The sequence below is a fragment of the Salvia miltiorrhiza genome, chromosome 6, assembly GCF_028751815.1.
Source record: "Salvia miltiorrhiza cultivar Shanhuang (shh) chromosome 6, IMPLAD_Smil_shh, whole genome shotgun sequence".
Taxonomy (NCBI): Eukaryota; Viridiplantae; Streptophyta; class Magnoliopsida; order Lamiales; family Lamiaceae; genus Salvia; species Salvia miltiorrhiza.
This window is the reverse complement of record NC_080392.1, coordinates 35,572,738-35,593,582: the sequence shown is the minus strand read 5'-3', so window position 1 is coordinate 35,593,582 and position 20,845 is coordinate 35,572,738. Positions and strand designations below refer to the sequence as shown.

Below are 20,845 nucleotides of genomic sequence, written 5' to 3'. Positions count from 1 at the left end.
TTTCGACTTTATTTCATTTGACATGAAGGCCATATGTTTTAATCTACCACTAATTGGAATTGTACCTTTTGCAATAATTCTAAATTCTCCTAGCACAAAATGGCATATAAACGAGTGGCTTCCAATGATATATTAGAGATGCAATCTATTATACAAAAACACACGAGTCCACCTCGAGCTCTGTTTGGCATCAACAAACTTTTACGTTGAGTTTTCTCTCTCTCGCTAGATTTGGTCTATGAGCAACTCACCCTATTCCTCTTTAATCGGGAAGGCTTGAACTGAGAGACTCTTGGATGAATTGGTTTAGCTTGGCTGCCATTTCCACTCTCTCCCACCTCTCTCTTTGTCTCGTCTCGGCCTCCCTCGCCTCCAAATGGTCTTGGCCGAGCTGCAATAGGCACCGGGCGTAGAGAACCGGTTCCATCTCCACCAGCATCTCCTTCACATTCTGTGTCAGCTGCCGCACGCTTTTGCTCCAATGCCCTCTCAGATTCTCCTCCATTCCTTCCACCACGATGGGCAGCACGTCGTCTGCTGCTTGCAACGCCATCTTCACAAATCGCTCGTTGTTCCACACGTAAAGGGCTCGTTCTGCAACCTGCAACGCATAGCACGAGAAAAGCTCCATCACGCCTTAGGGAACATTTACTTCTGAAGATCAACCTAGACAGATAAAAATAGCATAGACTAATTCATTGCTTACTAAAGTAGATTAAAACTTTAAAATATCTCAAAACCCTTTGATAATTCATATCATATGAACTAATTTTGTTTGATTCATATCCCATTAAAAGGTGAAACTTGGAGAAAGCCTAATAGTAATACATATAAAATACCCAATCATAAATTCTATCAATCATAAAAAATAAACTTCCACTTAGGCTTATTGAATAATACTAGTATTCATCAAACTCATCAACAAATACAAAATTTTAAGGAAGCCAATTTAGCCTATGTTGGTTCAGATACAGTGTCCCGACATTTTCTATGTCACATTCGTATTTCACTATCAAATTCATTATTTTAGTAATACTTATTATAAAAATAAAATTTATCATAGTATATAATGAATCATAATTAATATTTATAACCAACATTTGAAATTTTAAGAAAATTATAGACTTACGAATTTATCAACTCTAATAATAAATTATTATTAACTAATAAAACTAAATATGTACCCTAATTGGGTATAATAAATCCTAGATAAAGCATAAAATTAAATTAAAACACAAAAAAATGCAATTAAAAAAATCAGTGATTTTCTTTTTTCTTCTGAAAAGTGGGACACTAAATCTCAAGTGAACCTAAGCATATGTAAAGAAAATAAATCAGTAAGGGTGTGTTCCTTCTATTGTAAATTTATTAAGAAAATGAGAGATAAAACATACTATTTCTCTCTTTAAATCCGTCATTACTTTCTCATTCATCATTTTCATTCCAAGAATGAATAATATTATCATACCAAAAATAGAGGGATAATTATCCTTCATTTCTTTTTTGTAAAAAATGAGGATATAAAGGGAGATTTTTTTTTTTTTTCTTATCCTTCCTCCTTTTATTATGATAAATTTACAACAAAAAAGAAGATGCCCTAAAAGAAACATTACCCTAAACAATACCTGTGAGTTTCGACTGTTGAAACACTTTGTTATCTGTTTGCACAAAGGCAGAGCAATGGCCTTATACTCGTCAGTCTCCATGTTCTCAACCAAATCTTCCAGCTCCCCAATCAACACTACTTCCTTCTGGCAGTTGGTCGTCGGCCAATACCGCAGAATCCCTCTCACCACCGCGACTCCGAGCACCGGCTCCTTCTCCACGAACTGATACACGCAGTAAGCCAGCTGCTTGTGATACGCCTGCATCCCTTTAGGCCTGTGCAACGGCATCAGCACCCTCATCAAGAAAACCCTGTGCTCCTCCTTCAACGGCACGCTGAACCCGTTGATGATCGTCCCCCATATCTCGAGCAGATCACCAATCCCGCTATGCTTCTCATCAGTCTCGAACGTGTAATGCAGGAACACGTCGTTCATGGCCTTCCTCATCAAGGATCTCGACCCGTGGAACTTGGAGTATATCCTGTGGTACAGATTCTTCAAGCTGTCCCGTTCCCTCGGGTCATCCGACTTGAAGAGCGCGAGAAGGTTGAGGATGAATGGCTCCTTGATGTACTCCCCGAGCGTTTTGGGCTCCAAGTTGATGACCAGGCAGAGGAGGATGTCGTAGACCAGCTGGAGGTGGGGCCAGGTGGCAGGCCGGGGTGGCAATGAAGTCGTCGTCATCTGGCAGGATGCAGGTGATGGAGGTGTTGGGGGGCGGGAGGGGCCGGAAGAGGTGGTCCTGGATCATGGTGAAGAGGGGCGAGAGGACCTCACCGGGCAGGCACGCTACCCCCGCCCCCGGCCCCTTCCTCATCGGCTTCAGCACAGCGAGGAGCTTGATGAGCTTATCGCGCTTGAGGCTGTGCAACGAGGGCGATTCTGAGGGATCGGTGAAGGTATATGTGTAAGAGCAGTATGAGATCAAGGAGAGAATCCCATCATGCTCTGAGCTTCGATGCAGTACTAATTGCCTTCTTGAACTGTACATGGCATCAAGATCAAGGAGAGATTTGAGGGTGTTGGCTTTCATCTTCTGATTCGGAGATGCCGACGACTTTGGGCTATTCCGGTGAGCGCCCATGATGATCTCTTCTCACTTGTGTGCAGACGGAGAAGAGAGCATTTGATGCTTCCTTCACCTGAAAATATAGCACATTTTCTTTCCTGCAGTTTCTTGAGCAGATAGAGACAGCAGCATCGATGTTTCATATGTAAGAAAATTATTGGAGAATCCGAAAATACTAGTTTCCTGTTTTACAAAGAAAACACAAGTATTCTTCCCCTGTTTTCTTATTTTAAGGTTTCTTTGACAAGGGCTAAGACATTGTGGGGCATCATTGTGTGAATACAGAAACTTAGAAAAACAAGACAAAACTACCTTACACACACACACACACACATGATATATGCACATAGCCAGGCATTAAAATCAAGGTAGAAATCCTAATATTCTTATGAAACATAAGGTGATTCATTGTTAGTTGCAGCAATTAAGCCAGCAGAAACGCGGCATCCTGATCAAAACGGGACAATGGGACGAGCCAGATACGCAAAAAACACATTACCTGTTGAGTTTCGGATAAGATAAGATCAATCTACAAAGATTGGTAAGTTCAATGCAGAAAGATGTGAAGTGCATACGACAACATTTCTTACACCTTCTACCTTTGGAAGTGAAGTGTAGCGCAAAGCCCGAATGAGAAGGTCTAGTTGTCGTATGATAATGCAGCAACGCCTAAATGACAAAACAAAAAAGTAAACTATCTTATTCCTCTTCTCAAATTGTGGTTAGTCCAAAACTTGTATGTTGATTCATTCATATGAGTCAGAATACTAAAAAGGCAAACTATCTGCAACCAACTCAGTCGTCTTTTCACTTTATATCAATGGAACCGAAGCTTGAAGGTCTGAGAATCGGAGCCATTGCTTCCTCTCGGTGTACTTCAAGCAAGGCTGTATCACGAGCCCTATCAGAAACGCGATGAGGCTAATCACCATCACTTTGAGAGAAGCCAAGAGCAGAACAACCAATATCAGCAGAGTTGGAGGCACACACATCATGATCGCCCCAAACGTCCCAAGTGGAACCTTGTAAGGCCGGGGGGCGCCCGGGTGATCGATTCTCAGCTTGATAAATGCCAAAAACTCCATGATCATCCCAAAACAGTACAAAAAATTCTCGGCAGCAACAATCTCCTGAAAGCTCAGCCACGAGAGCAGCACCACGCCCGATGCAGAGAACAGGATCCCAACGAGGGGGGTCCCATGGCGCGACCTCTTGGCAAAGCACTCCGGGAGCATCCCACGCTCCGCCATCCCAAGAAGCTGGAATGAGTCACTGCTCATTTCAGCCACAAACATCCCCATATTCGACACAGCAGAAGCCCCCTGCACCCACAATCTCAGCCACACCCCACCAATAATCTTGGCAATCTCCGAGAAATAGCCATCGCTCCAATCCTCACGGTTGAGTGGGATCGCCCCCGTCCCAATCAGGAGGGGGAGAAAGTAGGACAGCACCACCATGATAAGGCCATAAAACAGCGCCCTTGGAAGGGTTCTACCGGGGTTATCCACCTCCCCTGCTAGAGTACTAATCGAATCCCAATAGTTCAAATTCCAAAACAGAGTGTTCAAATACAATCCCCAATCCACATTGTTCAAATCCAGCACCAGCCACCTCGAGGGCTCGAGTTTGGGAACCGCCACAACTCCCATAACCAAGAAAGGCATTAAAGAAAACACCCCTAGCAAGATTGCAGCCCACCCCACCACAGTCAAGCCCCTATAGTTCATGAAAGTCAATGCAGCAGTAATCCCCAAAACCGCAGCCACACGGGGCAGGCCATCGGCAAGAATCGGGATGCCCGATTTCAGATAGTCCAGAAACAGAACAGGGTATAGAGCATTATCAATGACTCCACTAAGCCACTTCATCCACCCTTGCTGAAACCCCCAATAGGGGCCCAAGGCAGAGGAAACCCAAACCACATAACCTCCATTTTCAGGAAACATGGTGCCTAATTCAGCTGTGACTAATGCTTCTGGAACACTCCATATAAATGGGAAAACAAGAAATCCCATCAATGCTAGAAGAGGGCCAGCTGCTTGAACACTGTCTTCAACACCAAATGGCCCTCCTGATACCTCGTAGAATATTAGGAAAACAAGTGGCACGATCGAAACCTTGGCGTAATTGTTCGATTTTGGAGAGATTCCTTCCTCCAATCGCCCGTATCCTGCGTCATTGGCCTCTGGCATCTTGGTTGATGTTGTTAGCTTTACTGCTGAGGATCGTTTCTTCTGTTTGCAAAAGGAAATAAATAGGTTAACTTGTGCAGAGAGAGAGAGTCTCTAACAAATAAATCAAGTGAAGAAACACGAATACGAGATCAAAGATCAATACTCCTTCAAGTAACAACATTTCGTGAAATAAAACTGAACGATCACATGATCCCCACAAGTAACAACATTTCGTGAAATCATCACTCAAGAAAAACAAAATTCCTTCTCTTTTCGACACCCACACAGTTGACGTTGCACAACGCAATGCGATTCAAGAGATAAACTTTTAGGGGAAAAGAACGACGACACGTACACCAATTTGATGCAAGCGCAACACAGATATAGGAAACGAAATGTGCGAAATAAAGGATCCAATCCATTTATCAAGATGAAATTTTTTCCTAGACAGAGAATAAAAATGAATGCAATTTTATAGCTAACCATGGCAGCAGAAGCGGAGAATGCCGCTGCTGGCGCCATCACCATGAGCTGCCACGTCTCAATTCCATGCGAAGGTGGAGCTGCAGTATACGACGTCGCTTTGGAGCTCACTACTTCAGACACTGAAACCACGACTTTCGATCAAGAAGGTAAAGCGTTTTGGGATTCTAATTTTAATCGAGTTTTAGTTGATTTTGATTTTTTTATTATTTTTTAATTTCAGTATTAATGGTCCCTTGTCTATCAATTCGACACTTGTATTATTAGATATTTAGATGTTTCAGTTTAACCTTATTAACGTGTAGACCAACTTTATCTAAGTTCTTCGTGTAAAATCATATTTCAATCATGAAAACTAGTGTAAGCTTAGAAGTAATTCGACTAATTATTGTGAAATACCCCCTTTCAAAGAAAAGAAAGAAAGAATGAAATACCACTACATATGTTCACTAATGTATAATTTTACAGGTGGCTCGGGATTTGCCTTCGAAGCTGAGCTTCTGGCTATTATTTCGGCTATTCAAATTGCTAACAGATGCGGGTGGCACAAGTTATGGATTGAAGCAGATTCCACCTACGTGGTCTCTCTTCTTAATTCTCGCTCCTCGGCTGTTCCTTGGAGATTTAAGGCGTCTTGGAATATTATTTTAAAGATGTTAGAGGGCTTCTCGCTGCAGGTCACTCACATTTTTAGGGAGGGTAACAAAGCGGCGGATATTATGGCCAATCAACAACGTTTGGAAGGGTGGTGGCCGCACGAAATTGAGGAGATTAAGGCTGCGGTTCGGCTTGATATGGCCTCGCACAGCCATCTGCGTCTGAAATGCTAATCGATGGAGGGTGGTCTTGTTCGGTTGGCGTGCGGTCGTTTTTACGAGCAGTGGGGGAGTGTTTTTTGGGGTTGGTTTTTTACCGAACACTTGGTAGGCGCTGGGTTGAGGCTGGGTATTCTTGGTCGTGCTCAGTTCGTTCCAGAGTTGGGTGTGGCGTGGGTGATGAGGCTGCTGGGGTCGGATGTTGGCTGGCGTTGGTCTGGTGTTGTGAGAAATGGAGTGTCAGTTGAGCCGTTCCGGGTTTGGGTGCGCTCGGCTCGGGGGCCTTGCTGGTCGGACTCCGCTGGTTTTCGGCCCCGTTTCTCGGGGTCGGTTTTTTGGTGGGATTCAGTGGTTTCCGTCGTTGATATGCTGAATCTCGGAGTGCTATCTCCTATTTTCCCGACTGCGCTTTGTTAGTGCGTGTTGGTTTTTATGGCTGTGTTTTGGCGAGCAGTTGGAGCGTGTCTTTTGGGGTTGGTTTTTTATCGAACATCTGGTAGGCACTTCGATGAGGCTGGGTGCTTTTGGATTTGCTCAGTTCGTTTCAGAGATGGGTGTGGCGTGGGTGTTGAGGCTGCTGGGGTCGGTTGTTGGCTAGGCGTCGGTCTGGGCTTGTGAGGGTTGGAGTGTCAGTTGAGCCTTTCCGGGTTTGGGTGAGCTCGGCTCGGGGGCGATGCTGGTCGAACTCCGTTGGGTTTTGGCCTCATTTCTTGGGGTCGGTTTTTTGGTGGGATTCAGTGGCTTCCGTCGTTGATATGCTGAATCTCGGAGTACTATCTCCTATTTCCCGGCTGCGTTTAGTTCATGCGTATTGGATTTTATGGCGCGGGGTTGTTTCCTTTGTTGGTTTCTTTATTTTTTGCACTGTTTTCGTTCCTTTTGTCTGTGTTGGGAAGCCGAGCGATTTAGGGGTGATGGTTAGGTCGGAGCCTTTGAAGTCGTCTCACCTCCGCTTCCTTGCACTTCTTTCTTTTTTACGAGTACTCTTTTTCCCTTCTAAGGATTTTCCCTCGCGGGTTTGCCTTAGAAGGGTTTTAACGAGGCTCGGCCCTTAGTTTGCTCGTTGTGCCTTCAAGGGTTTCTTTTGTTCTTTCTTTTAATAAAATTTTAATTTAAGTATATAATTTTAGAATTAGTTTTTTTCGTAAAAGTGGAGATTACAAAAAAGGGCCAATGCCTGAAAACAAATAAATATATACAAATAAATATATATATATAGATATATATTAAAATTAATTTATGGAAGTAGCCATTTTTCTTTCAGAAAACTTAAAATTTATCCATTCAAATAAAAAACTTTAACAATTATCTATATTTTGTGTTAAATGACTAAATTGTCCTTAAGATTAAAATTAAAAAATTATCCACATCAAATCTCTATCTCCCTCCTCTCAGTCTCTCACTCTGTCTCTCTCCTTCCTCCCCCACCTGCTCTCTCTCTCTCTCGGCTGACAGCCGCCGCCGTCCCTCGCCGGCAACATGGCCGCGATAACAGTGGCGTCGCCGCCACGACTTTCCCTCCTCATCTCCAATCTCGGCATCTCTCTCTCCCTCTCCTCTCTAAAAAACATGCCACAACCGAAAACACCCAAATCTGCTCTCTCTCATCTCGATTGGACGACGGGCGACGAACAGCCGCCGTGAACGCCATTCACCACCGTCTACTCTTTCTCTGTCTTCATCTCGCCCTCTTTTCTCTCATCTCTCAAATCCCCAATTTCTAAACCCCTAAATTCTCCATCTCAAATCCAGGGAGTCGTAATTCTTTGTTTTCTCTCATCTCTGTCTTTTGGAGCTTATCATTGTGTTTGAATTCGATGATGGAAATAATTGTTGATAGTTTGGAGAAGCACAACTTCAACGAATTTGGAGAATATGGAAAACCACATCTTCACCGTCAAGGATTTGCTCTGTTTTCTCTCCAAATTGGTATGTGGATCCATGGTGGCGTTGGAGGTGCCATACTGCCATGGTCAAAGATGATTGGATTCTATGATTGAATACATATTTAGATTTTTAGTGTAATGATTTGAGAAAACGTCCCCTAACTCGATGTGTGAAAATTGAATTAATTTGTCTGGTTAATGTTCTTGAATTCACAATTGAATTAATACTTTGATTGTGAATTCACAACCAACACTATTTCTAGTTGTGAATTCATGCGAATTCACAACTAACACTATTTTTAGTTGTGAATTAAAACTTTAAAACTTGAATTCACAATCAATACTAGTTATTCAGTTGTGAATTCGAGTTTCAAAATTAATGACAACTGTGAATTCGACTGGTTGTGAATTCGCGGACAATTTTTAAATTTTTATATGCAAGGGTAAAATGGTAAATGTGGATTTTTTATTTTTTTATCTTTATGGGTATTTTTTAAATTTATTATTCCAAAGTGGCTATTTTCAAAATTCAATCTATATTTTAAAATAAGGGTAAATATCATAAAAATCTCTGAAGTATACCCGCTTTATAAAAAATATTTTGAAACTTTCAAAATGTTCTCTAAACCCTCAAACTAGATTTTTATCAAATATATCCTGTATCTATTTTTCGGTCACCAAAAACGTGATTTGGCTCATCGGATGCCACAATGTAATTTATATTCTATTTTTGTAAAATACAATGGCAAAATACAATTGCCATTTCTTAATTTGTTGCAAATCACACATCTCCCCACAAAATACACAAAAATTATCTCAAAACGTAAAATAGAATAGATGAATTATGAACAGAGATTTTGAGACGGATGAACCTCTTATTCTATCAAAATATCAAATATTATGAAAAAAAAATGGACTAAAAAATCGTTTTTACTGATTAACGTTGAAGAAGGTTAGGTGGAAAACAGAAGTGATCAAATCACAATCTTCTTCAAATAATATTATCAAATCATATCAAATACTAAAAAAATGCAAAAACTCTTTCGAAATAGATGGGACAAAAATGTATGCTTCCACGCGCCTGGGACCGCTGCCCTACCACCAATCAACCACGTGTCACCACTCTCCCCTTTCCCAGCGCGTGGACCCCACCTTCACTCACCTAAACCACACTATTGCCCACAAATCTCTTTCTCCCTCTCTCTCCAACACTCTCAGAGCTTTCTCTCTCTAAAATTCAGCTCGTATCATGGTAGAATCCCGCGCCATGTTAGCTCAATAATACCTAATTAGAGAAAAAGCAAATCCTAATACAAAATTCGGCCATGGAGAAGCACATAATCAACCACCAAAATTTGATAAATTTCCCAGTGAAAAGCCACACCTTACCTCCGGCGGCGAACGGCATTCACCACCACCACCGCTCCGACGTCTCCGACGACATCGAGATGATCGCGTTCGAGAGCTTGGGCTACACCAGCCTGAAGGACCTGATGCCGTCGTCGTCTCCGCCGGCCGCGGCGTCGCCGACGGGCGGCAGCTGGCGCGAGATCCCGATCAAGGATCCACTGGTGCAGCACGCGGCGTGGGCGTACCTCCAGCCGATGGGGGAGGCGCGCGACGACGACGCCCCGTGGTGGAGGCGGCTGGAGAGGAAGTGCTGCGGGCTGCTCGGCTGCTTCAACGACGTCGTCTCCGCGGTTTTCGGCCGTTGGTTTTCCGACGACAAAAGCGACGGCGATGATAAAGTTGACTGATTATAATATCTGAGTCAAAACGAAGCTGCATTTTTTTAAACTGAGGCTTTGTTTTTATGTGGTGGATAAATTCTTTTCTTTTTTTCTTTTCTTTTTTTTAACTTTTGTTTTGGTGAAAATTTTCCACTTATGTGAATATGGAATTTCGTTAGGATACGCACATGCGTGGTTTGCCTGTTTTTGTGAAATTTTTTAGGTTAATTTTGTAAATAGAAATATAGATAATGAAAATTTAATTTGTTTGAGTTTGCTGAAATAAGATTTTATTAAAAAACAAAAACGAAAAAACAAAAACCCATGAAAGCACAAAGCTGCAGACTAAGGGTCGAGCCTCGTTAAAACCTCATTAAACTAAATGAGGAAAAAGAGTACTCGTCAAGGATCAAGGTTGACTGAGCAGAGTTGGGAGGCCTCAAGGATTCCGGCTGAACCATTACCCTTAGATCGCCCGGCTCACTACCGATCCAAAACAAAGAGCAAAACGAGTAAAATAAGGGATAGAGACGTCCTCCTTGACAAATTCATTTAAACCAGCAATGGTATGAGGCCAAAAACCTTCCTCCCGAACCTGAGAAGCCAAAAAATCCGCCGATCTGTTGCCCTCACGAAAGATGTGAGAAATGCGCCACGTGAAAGTGTGGAGTTTGGAGAGAGCAAGCTGCCACCGAGGCTTTAATCTCCAGGGAACCGTCTCAGAAAGCGACTGAAGAAGCTGTACTACGTAAGAGGAGTCCGACTCAAACCAAACTCTCTCCCAATTGGCGCGATGTGCAGAATCAATAGCAATAATAATTGCTAAAAGCTCAGCCTCGAACGCTACCCCCTGGCCGCCTGAGAAATGATAACAACCAAGAACGTCATTGAAGGAATTCCTAAAGACGCCCCCCGCATGAATTCTCCATTCTCTAACCAAACCATCAGTATTAACTTTAATCCAAGACGGCGGAGGAAGGTGCCAAGCAACGTAAAGATAGGAGATAGGTTTCCTAGGTTGTCCAGCGATGGACAGCTTCTTAAGAATGAGGAGATCAGAAACCGAGTTCGCCATAGGACCAAGGTCGAAATTGTTGGCAGCTTCACATAGAAAAACCCGGACCTGCTTGATAATCAAGTGGCGCGAAGGCGCCAAATCCTTGTGTATGACGTTGTTACAGTGAGACCAGAGACTCCAGAGAAGAGAGACCACCCCAACTTTCCACAAATTACCAATTTGTTTGCTGTTCTTCTGGTGGATAGAGAAGCGAACCATGCTGCCAACGTCAGGCGGCAAAGGTTGCTCAATCGAGAACCATCTAAAGACATCCGCCCAAATAGAAGCCGAGAAGGAGCAGTTCAACAGAACGTGGTCCATCGACTCTTCCGCTTCCGAGCATAAAGGGCAGCGGTTAGGCCCCTGAATACCATGCAGGCGACTCGTATCAAAGGTAGGGAGCTTTCCAACAATAGTGCGCCAAACTAAGAGAGATCGCCGAGAGGGGATAAAATGGGCCCAAATCCAGGAGCCCCAGTCGACCTTAGGGAACTGAGGTCGTATGTGAGCAAAGGCCGAAGCAGCAGTAATGCTCCCGAAACCCGAGTGAATCCAGGATCTGTCGTCCGCCAACCCAGGAATGGGGGTGGATATGATGTCGAGAGCAATGCGCGGGAAAGACTGCACAAATCTAGAAGTGAGGTGCCACTTATTATCAAAAAAGTAATCCGAAATATTCTGAGAGAAATAAGGGATCATGAAATCCGAGATGTGAAGTTTGTCGATCAATCGATACCCGAGCCAATTATCTCTCCAAAAATAAATCGTGTCTCCAGTGCCAATCGTGCAGAATGTATCCGAAACAATCTCCCGAATCGTCCTTCTAACCCCAGTCCAAATCGAAGAACTCGCCCACTTGGAAACCCAATCCATGGACGGCGTGAGATATTTCTGACGAAGAAGCCGATAACCGAAGCTGTTCTTGTTCATAATATACCAGCCCAGCCGAAACATGAAGCTGTTGTTGATGTTCGAGAAAGCCTTGACCCCAATGCCGCCATGTTCTTTCAGAGCCCGAGCTCTATTCCAGCTCACAGAAAAGGATGGTTTCTTCAGAGTACTTCCAGTCCAAATGAACGATCTACAAGTTTTGTCAAGAGCATGCAGAAGTTTCGCCGGCCATTTATACACAAGCATGCTATGCACCGCAGCACTGTTGATGACAGAAGAAACTAAGCAGAGCCTGCCCGCCATAGAGAGCTGAGAACCTTGCCACCTAGGAAAATGGGCAAGAATCCGATCAAAGATAGGACGTAGCTTAGCAGAAGAAGCACGGCCCGGGAAAATAGGCACTCCCAAGTAGGTGAAAGGCGTGAAGCCAATGTTAAAGTCCAGAATCCGTTGGAGCCGAGAACGGCGCCCAGGAGACACCCCTTTCCCGAAGTAAAGAGTTGACTTATGCTTGTTACAAAACTGTCCCGAAACCGTGGCATAGAGCTGAAGAATCGAGTCAATCATAATGCAATTACGCTTGGAGGCCTGACAAAACAGGAGCACAACATCAGCGTAAAGAAGATGAGAAGGGAAACTCAAAGATCTCGAGAAACGCATGCCGGCGATCAAACCACGATTAGCAGCATCCAGAAAAATGCGACTAAGAACATCTTCCGCCAAGCCAAAAAGAATGGGAGACAAAGGATCTCCTTGTCTTACCCCCCGATCGCATTCGAAATAACCATAAAGAGAACCATTGAACCGAATAGATATGCGAGCCGAACTGAGAATGGTTTTGATCCAGGAGCAGAAAATATTGGGGAATCCAAACTCTTGAAGCACGAACAGAAGAAAATCCCATCTAAGCGTATCAAAGGCTTTATGGATGTCGACTTTAAGAGCCATGTTTTTGCCGTGTAAAGACCTCTCCATGCAGTTCGCCCCTTTCGAGGCAAGAGTGATACACTCATGAATAGAACGTCCCGAAATAAACCCAAATTGATTGTCGGAGACGATAGTGGCAGCAGCAGCATTCAGCCGGATCGCCAGTATCTTGGCAATAACTTTGAAAAAGAAATTGCCAAGAACGATAGGACGATAATCGGAGATAACCTTGGCGTCAGCTTTCTTGGGAAGAAGACTCAGAGTGTTGGAGTTGAGACCCGAAGGGAGGTAATGATGAGTGAAAAATCTTTTGATGGCAGAAATGAAATCATGCTCAATAATGTCCCAAGCGGAACGATAGAAAGTACCGCCAAAGCCATTCGGGCCGGGAGCGCTATCTTTGTCCATAGCAAAGACCACCGCTTTGATCTCCGTCGCAGACGGGCAAGTAACCATAGCCGACGTCTGATCCGTAGTGAGGCTGCTGGTAATATAATTAGAAATCCAAGAAAGATCGCCCCCAGGAATGTGATCCGCCGCAAAAAGAGTTTTATAAAAATTCTCCACATGAGACGCCAAAGTGGTATGATCTTCAACCAGGACGTCGTTAATCTCCAGATGCTTGATAGTATATCGAGCGCGCTTCATGCGCACCATGTTATGATAGAACTGGGTATTGCGATCGTCGTCCTGGAGCCAGCGAACTCTACTTTTCTGGCGAAGCAGGTCCTCTTGTCGAGAGAGCATGACCGAGATAGATGCTTCCGGCTCAACTTCTTGTTCAAAGAGTACCTCAGAGTAGCCAACATTATCAATAAGTGTCTGAAGATAAGAGAGCTTATTATAGAGCTCCTCAAGCGAGGTGTTGAAGTTCCCAAAAGTGGACTTATTCCAAATTTTGAGATCCTTCCTCAAACGTTTCAGCTTGTGCATCATACGCACCATGGGGCAGTTCAAATCAACAACGGGAGCCCAAGAGCGCTGAACCATCGGAATAAAATCAGAGTGAGAAATCCACATGTTTAGGAAACGAAAAGGACGAGCGCCAGAGATATTAGGAGGAGTGGAACATTTAAGCAAAATAGGAGCATGGTCCGAGCCAAGACGAGGCAAAACCAGGCTCTCGGCAGAGTGCCATTGCGCAGCAAAGTCCTCGGAGAAAAGAATGCGGTCCATCACAGATTCAGTAGTCATCGGAAATCTTCGCCTGTCCGTCCAAGTAAAAAAAGGCCCAGAGGTGGGAGCTTGAATGAGAGTATGACGATCAATGAAAGCTTGAAAATCTCTACAAGAAACACGACTGGGAAACCGTCGTCCACGCCGTTCATGAGCTCCAAGCACAGCGTTAAAGTCCCCAAGAATCACCATTTGAGAGACCATACAAGAAGAGATATCATCCCAAAGAATTCTGCGAGTGATATAGTTACAACTCCCATGAACTATAGCAACTCTGAAGGAATAACTAGAATGGGAGATGTCAAAAATAACCATCTGCTCCGTGGACATAATCAACGAGCAGGTAACCCCGGTGGCGATGAGGATCCAGATGTTGGAAGCATGAGGGGCGCGAACATTTTGATGGAAAGGAGTCAGATTAATAGAATTCCAGAAGAAGGCCGGAATATTCTGAAAGTTAGTCTTAGGCTCAATAATGCCCAGAATAATAGGATGGTGAACATGACAGTAACTATGAAGCAAATGACGTGCCGTGTCCATCATTCCACGAATATTCCAAGAGAGAATATTCATTGAGAAAAGTGGATATTTTCATCCTCCTCCTGAGGATCATAATCATCATCCACCATATCACCCCATTTCCGTGAAGAAGCGGTGTCCATACTTTTACTAGCAGCAGAAGTAGTTTGAGAGATAAGGAACTCCGAGATAGACACGCCTTTATCCACCGCTTCCTTAACCATAGAATTAAACTCCGCCGTGGTCCCCTGAGGTTGTCCAACCTGATCACCAAAAGGAACGGCCTGATTGTGTCGTAGACGATCTTTGATAGAAGGAGTTGCCGTGCGCACCAACTGTTCGACAGTTTGTTTAGAAGGTCTACCCCGTCCCCTTTTCATTGGCACGATTTCATTCATCTCATTAGTAGCACGACTATTGGCACCAACTGTTCGACAATTTGTCTCCGTTTCTGGCCTTCCACTAGCATTATCAGTGCTATGATTTTGAGTTAAGGTTGCTTCTAAAATCTATACTTTCATCATGTTTCCCAAGGCCACCTCCTTATCAGCAAAATTACCCGTCTCGGCGCTCTTGTTAGTTAATTCCTCTTCAAGTATTATGTGTGGTTCGAGGCTCGAATCAGGAACAGGTCTGCACGCGGCAGCAAGTAAATCAGGTCCGGACAACCTTTCTTTATGCTTGGGCGAAATCTGTGCCCCATCTGTATGACGAAACTCCTCAGCGGGATTGCGGTTAAAATGTTCCGAAGCGCTGATCATGGAAGTCCTCTCATTCTCAAGAAGAGTCCCCTCGTTGAAGTCCTCTGCTCCGGTAAGCTCTTTCGATAAAGCATCGAAGGAATTACCAATAGGGATCTCTTTATTTTTCTGCCATTCTTTCCCCATAGTTTTATTGTGATTGGACTTGAAAGAAGGCTGATCCAAGCTTTTAGGGTTCGTGGCCTCAGTGTTGTTATCCTGCTGTTTCTTGCGGCGGCATTGAGCAATATTATGACCTGCAAGTTTGCAATAACCACAGAAGTGCGGCAAATTTTCATAGACGAACTCTACCTCAAAAGAGCGAGTCCCCTTATCCACCGTGAGAGTTTCGGGAATAGGCTTAGAGACATCCATGTCGACAAGAACACGAGCAAAGTGACCAACATGCCCAGCAAACGCAAAACCATCAAGTTTAATAGGAAGACCGACATATCTGGCTATGCCGATTATAACTTCCGGATGCCAGTACTCGTGAGGAAGATAATAGATTCTCAACCAGACTTGAGAGAGGGCAGATGATTCTTTGTACGAGTCAAAATCCGGAACCCATTCCCTGATCCGAATAATACCTTTGCTCAATTTCCAAGTAGCCCTAGATTTTGCCGTAGCAAGCTCAGATTCGTTCACGAAAATTATCGAAAAGAAACCTTTCCCTAGCGGCACCACACGGATCGCATCTGAGGTTTTCCATAAAGCCATGAGCTCTTGTTTAATGTCAGAGGCAAATCTAGGGGTGTCTGTAATACCCCGTTTCCCCGAGCTAAATTTATAATTTTTTTTAACTTAGATTTAAGATGATTCACGCCGGAATGAGAAAAATAATTTACTTTAATTCCAACAAAAATAATTTACAAAATGATTTGTAAATTTAGTTATTAAATTTTTATGCATTGCATATTTATTTAATTTAACATTTAGCATCTACACGAGCTATTTAATTAGCAAATCCTGAAGAATTATTACAGTTCGATAAATCAACACAGATATTTTATTAGTCAAATCACCTACACCCTATGATATCCATCAGCCACCTACCCACCTCCCATACCTGCATTACACCTCATTCATCACTACCATACCTGCATTACACCTCATTCATCACTTCACACCAATCACCCAACACACTTTCATTTTTAAAGATAGAGTTGAAGCTTCATAACTTCATCAGCCAACCAGTCAAACAGGAGCACATAGAGTTCAAGTTCAGAGCACAACAATCACCGATTCAAGGTTTTACCCCACTAATTTTTCACAGATTTTTATTCCAGCAATAAGCATACAATTTCACAGGCATGATATATTTTAGTTCCACAAATCTATCAGCAAGCTTTCATCTTTCATATATTCGTGTATATATATATATATATAAGCTTATGTATATTTTACTAAATCAGCAGCCCATGTTAAAGAACACATACATGAATTTTTGGAATAGCTTTTCACAAAGTTTTACATATACACAAATGCTTTTAAGAAAAACTGTACTAGTAAATAAAAGAGAAGAAGAAGAATGCTATATGTTTGTTGGGTGTGTGAGCCGGGTCTGGAGAGGGTCGACGGACGGCGGTGGTGGTGGCTACGAAAGCTGCTACTGCCCGGCCGACGCAGGGGAGTGATACGGCGGTCGGCGGCGGCTCATCGCTGTTGTCCGTCCGGCGCAGCAGAGCGAGAGGGAGGTGGCGGCGCCCTCGCCGTTGCCAAGGAGGGAGGCGGACGAGGGGTGGTGTCTGGGCGTGAGCTCATGGTTGGTGTGTGCGTGAGATGAGAGGGAGAGAGATGAAATGGGGTTGGACGGCGGCTGGATAGCGGGGCGGTTTAGCGGAGGGAGGCAGGGCACGGCGGCGGTGCCGCTGCTGCCCGGCCACGGCTGGAGAGAGAGGTGGTGTGGTCTGGTCTGGGCTGGGGCCGCGGGGGGGTTGAGCGGAGGACGGCGGCAGCCGTGGGTTGCTGTCGCCGGGAAATTGATGAGGGAGACCGAGGGAAGCAGCGGCTGCTGCTGCTGCTGCTGTCGGCCGGTTGGGTGAAGGGAATGGAGCTTCGGCGGCGGTGAAACTTCGAGAGGAAAGAGGGACGAGCAGATCTCGGATCAGTCGAGAGAGAGGGTGACTGATGAGGGAGAGACAGCGGTGACTTGTTGTTGTTGCGTCGCCGGAGAATAGAGAGTTTGAGGGATGGCGTCTGTGGGTGTTGGTGCGATGAGGGAGATGAGAGAAGGGAGAGCCGAGAGTATCAGACAGCCCGTCGCCGCTCGCTTCTCCGGCGAGCGTCCGCGGCGGAAGAACAGTCGAGAGAGAGAGACGAGTTGAAGGAGAGTGAGAGATTGATGTATGGACGTGTGCGTGTGATTTAGGTAGAAGAAGATGAGTGTGGGCTAGGGCTTGGTTTGAGTTTTGGGCCATTTTTATTTCAGTGGGCTCATTTATTTAAAAGAGCATTTGGGCCTCTTATTTAATTAAGAAAGCTGGGCCGATTTTTGGGCTTGAGTGTGGGCCGATTTATTTCAATTAATTGGGCCAATGATTTTGTTTTAAATTTTCAACTGGGCCTTTATTAATTTATTCAATTGGGCTGTGCAGCTTCTTTATTTAAAATGGACTGCACTATTTTAATTAATTAGACTTATTAAGTTTGATTAATTATTTTAAAGATGATTTGCATAATAATATTATATTATTATTATGTGCATATTTTAAGTGATTACTTATTATATGCTAAGCATGACATGCATTTGCATATGCATTTTTGCAAATAAAAGTACTCATGATTTAAATTGGTTTTTATTATAATTCCAATTATTAAAGAAAGTCGAGTAAGAATATTGTTGGTGTTCTTAACTCAAGAGAAATGTTTTCAATTATTTATTCATTAAATTTTGAAAACCCGGCTAAGTGAATCATAGAATGTTAAGCACTACACCATGACTTAAGATTAGATTCAAGGAGACCTATTGAGAATAGATTTCTTGTAGGCTTTGAGCATCAGAAGGATTAGCACTGCTATTCCGATTCAGAGAATAAGGTTAAACGACAGGCTTTGCCTATACAGGTGGGCTTACTTTCCAAATGTACAAAGTATGATTGAGTTATTAAGCTCTAAATGTTTCAATGAAATGCAAATTATTTATTTAATGTAATGAAAACTGTTTATCCAATAAAAATGTTTATGTGCACTCTGCTCTGTTTAAGGCTCGCGCAGTTAATCAATTGAGGTTCTCTTATGACCTAATACGTTGTTTGAGAATTGTGTACACTTGTTAGTTGACTCGGTGGGTTGATCTCCATCGGGCTCTAACCAGAGGCGTTATAAGGGTGCTCGGCTGGATGTGTTCCGGAGCATGAGAAATATCAGGCCTGCCTGGGTAGCGTCCCGAGGTCAAAGTAAACTTGTCTGGGTTACGCCCTCAGTTCAAGTAAGCGGGAGACAGAGATCTGTCGGTGGCTAAAAGGTCCGGGATCACAGTGAGTAACAGAAAGGGAGTGTGACATGTGCGCACAAATGAAAGAAAATATTTTAACATGCTTAGAAGTTATTTCATTTTAAAACCTTCTAAGTCATGTCAAGTATAATTGGATAAACTGCTCTTTACGAAAATATAAAATGTTTCAGAAAATGCATGCCCACTAAGTACATTAGTACTTAGCCCAAAAATACTTTCAAATGTTTTCAGGTTGGCTGGCCGGTGCTGACGGGACGGAGCTGAGGCTAGAGTTAAATTCCTATTTTAGACTTCCGCTGTAGCAAATACTCATATTAGTCTTTTGTTTTTCCCAACTTAAGATCTTCATGTTAAACTTCAAATGATATACCTGATCGAGCTTAGACTCTTCACTACTAAATTTATGCCAATGAATGTCGATTGTCAGAAGCATGAAACAAAACTTGTGATCCAAAGGGGCATAGCCCGACTTTCTATCCTATTTCGGGTTTTTACAAGGTATTTTCCTTGTTTATTTCTATGAATTAGTTGCACCTCGATTATAATTATTCATTCAAGAATTGGGGTGTGACAGAATGGTATCAGAGCATGAGTTTTCTTTCATGTTTCTGATAACCATAAGTTTTTCAATGTCGAGTCTAGAATAGTATCTCTAGACTTCTAAGAATGTCAGTAGCCCTCAGCTCGCCGTCACACTGCCGCAACTAAGGTACGATAATAGTTTAAAAAAAAAATATATGTATATGTATTTCAGATGTTATGAATGTTTCCAAGAAAAAGTGTGCGCTTCAATGAATAATGCTATGTGAATTGCTTATCGCTTTCCATATGTTATAAGTTATGAATTGCTAATCGCTTTCATATTGTTATTTTGGGTCTCCGACCCATGTAACCAGTAAGTATCGTGTTTGGGACAACCCGAGCCCTTAACGATAAGATGAGTAAGTATCGTGTTTGGGACAACCCGAGCCCTTAACGATAAGATAAGTAAGTATCGTGTTTGGGACTACCCGAGCCCTTAACGATAAGATGAGTTAAAGTCGTGTTTAGGACTATTGAGCCTTTCACGAATACCAGATGTATGGTCGAGTTAGATTCTTTGAATCTTTCCGGCAATAGAAAAGTTTCATGTGGCATTTAATGTCAGCATGTTTCAAGTTTCAAAGAGAATGAACGAATGAGAAAGCTTTATGTTGTCGTTTTAGGCTAGCTGCCTATACGATTAGAATGGTGGATCCTCTTACAAACCGTTTGAGTACCACCCAAGAATGCTTTGAGAATGTTAGTCGTGATAGCACCGCTTGATCGATTTAAGTAAAGACTGGTAAGATAGAAATGTTTAACATAGAGATGTTACAACATAGAGGCACTGCCTTAAGACTAAGGATTCACTTGAGCTATTTCAATAGCGGTGAGATTAAGTTTTTCACATAAGAACTTATGTTGCTTATGATTATGATGTCAGTCGTGATAGCTTTGCTAGAACGGCATAGAATGGACTTTCATGGTATCAATGACTTATGATGAAGTACTTATTAGTAAGTGTTTTAAGTTAGAAGTTTGACCAGAGCCTTACATGAATTAGAAGTTGACATGATTGGGGACGAAGCTCCCATTTGACTGAGTGATTCGTTTTGTTGGGTCTGGCCAGCCCACATGACTAAGATCTCGGTGATTGTCAATTAAGATTTTTGATCTCGAGGTAGAGCATCATCACAATATATAGACTCGCACTATATAGTTGTCACAATAGAATATCCTTTTATTACGATAAGTATAATAGCGATTAGAATTACTCAGTTTATCATTAGTTTTCAACCAGCTGTTAATATGTGGTCCACATGGTGGACAATAATGAGAAAATGCGTAAAGAAGTTCTTAAATGAATCGCGTCATGAGATTTTCATTTCCCCTAGTAAACCAGAGAGATATTACGAAGGAACAAGCAATGAGCGAGACTCTCACCACCGAGTCACTACAACAATTGGAGAAGGAGAAAGTTCACGCACAAACAAGATATGTACACCACCTCAAGATGGAGGTAAAGAAAAAGGAAATGGAATGAAAGAAATAGAGGAAACCCTTAAATTGAAGGAAAACACTAGAACTAAACTTAAGGTATAACCCAACCCCAAGGCTAGTAGGCTCAAGCTAAGAGAGTGAATGCTTTGACTAAAGTGCCAGAAGCTACAGCAAGAATAAAGTTGGAACGCCACCACAATGGAAACTTAGAAACCCCCATTAAATAACCATTTGGAAATGAGAAAATGAGTTTACATGGTAGAAGGAGTGCCATTAATCCTCGAAGTGA

General features: G+C 43.0%; 2 protein-coding genes and 1 pseudogene across 4 annotated transcripts; all 3 read right to left on the bottom strand.

Moving 5' to 3' along the window:
• Nucleotides 1-100: 100 nt before the first annotated feature.
• On the bottom strand, nt 101-3,020 carry LOC130989275 (serine/threonine protein phosphatase 2A 57 kDa regulatory subunit B' alpha isoform-like; annotated as a pseudogene).
• A 330-nt stretch (nt 3,021-3,350) lies between these two features.
• LOC130989272 (probable polyamine transporter At1g31830) lies at nt 3,351-5,508 on the bottom strand. Of its 3 annotated transcripts, none has more exons than XM_057913226.1 (2): nt 5,337-5,508; nt 3,351-4,913 (listed from the first exon to the last, which is right to left on the bottom strand). In XM_057913226.1, exons 1-2 carry the CDS (start codon nt 5,379-5,381, stop codon nt 3,489-3,491), a joined length of 1,470 nt encoding a protein of 489 aa, XP_057769209.1. In that variant the 5' UTR covers nt 5,382-5,508; the 3' UTR covers nt 3,351-3,488. The 3 variants fall into 3 exon arrangements, with proteins under 3 accessions (XP_057769209.1, XP_057769211.1, XP_057769210.1); XM_057913228.1 differs by lacking the exon at nt 5,337-5,508 and adding an exon at nt 5,209-5,330; XM_057913227.1 differs by lacking the exon at nt 5,337-5,508 and adding an exon at nt 5,017-5,193.
• A 9,338-nt stretch (nt 5,509-14,846) lies between these two features.
• LOC130990832 (uncharacterized) lies at nt 14,847-15,797 on the bottom strand. The gene has a single exon (XM_057915065.1). It carries the CDS (start codon nt 15,795-15,797, stop codon nt 14,847-14,849), a length of 951 nt encoding a protein of 316 aa, XP_057771048.1.
• Between the last annotated feature and the right edge of the window lie 5,048 nt (nt 15,798-20,845).

Coding starts and splice junctions, on each gene's coding strand:
- LOC130989272 (XM_057913226.1), bottom strand. CDS start 5,381: ATGGTGATGGCGCCAGCAGCGGCATTCTCCGCTTCTGCTGCCATG. Junction 4,914..5,336: donor TCTCCGCTTCTGCTGCCATG/GTTAGCTATAAA, acceptor TTTTGCAAACAG/AAGAAACGATCCTCAGCAGT.
- LOC130990832 (XM_057915065.1), bottom strand. CDS start 15,797: ATGGCTTTATGGAAAACCTCAGATGCGATCCGTGTGGTGCCGCTAGGG.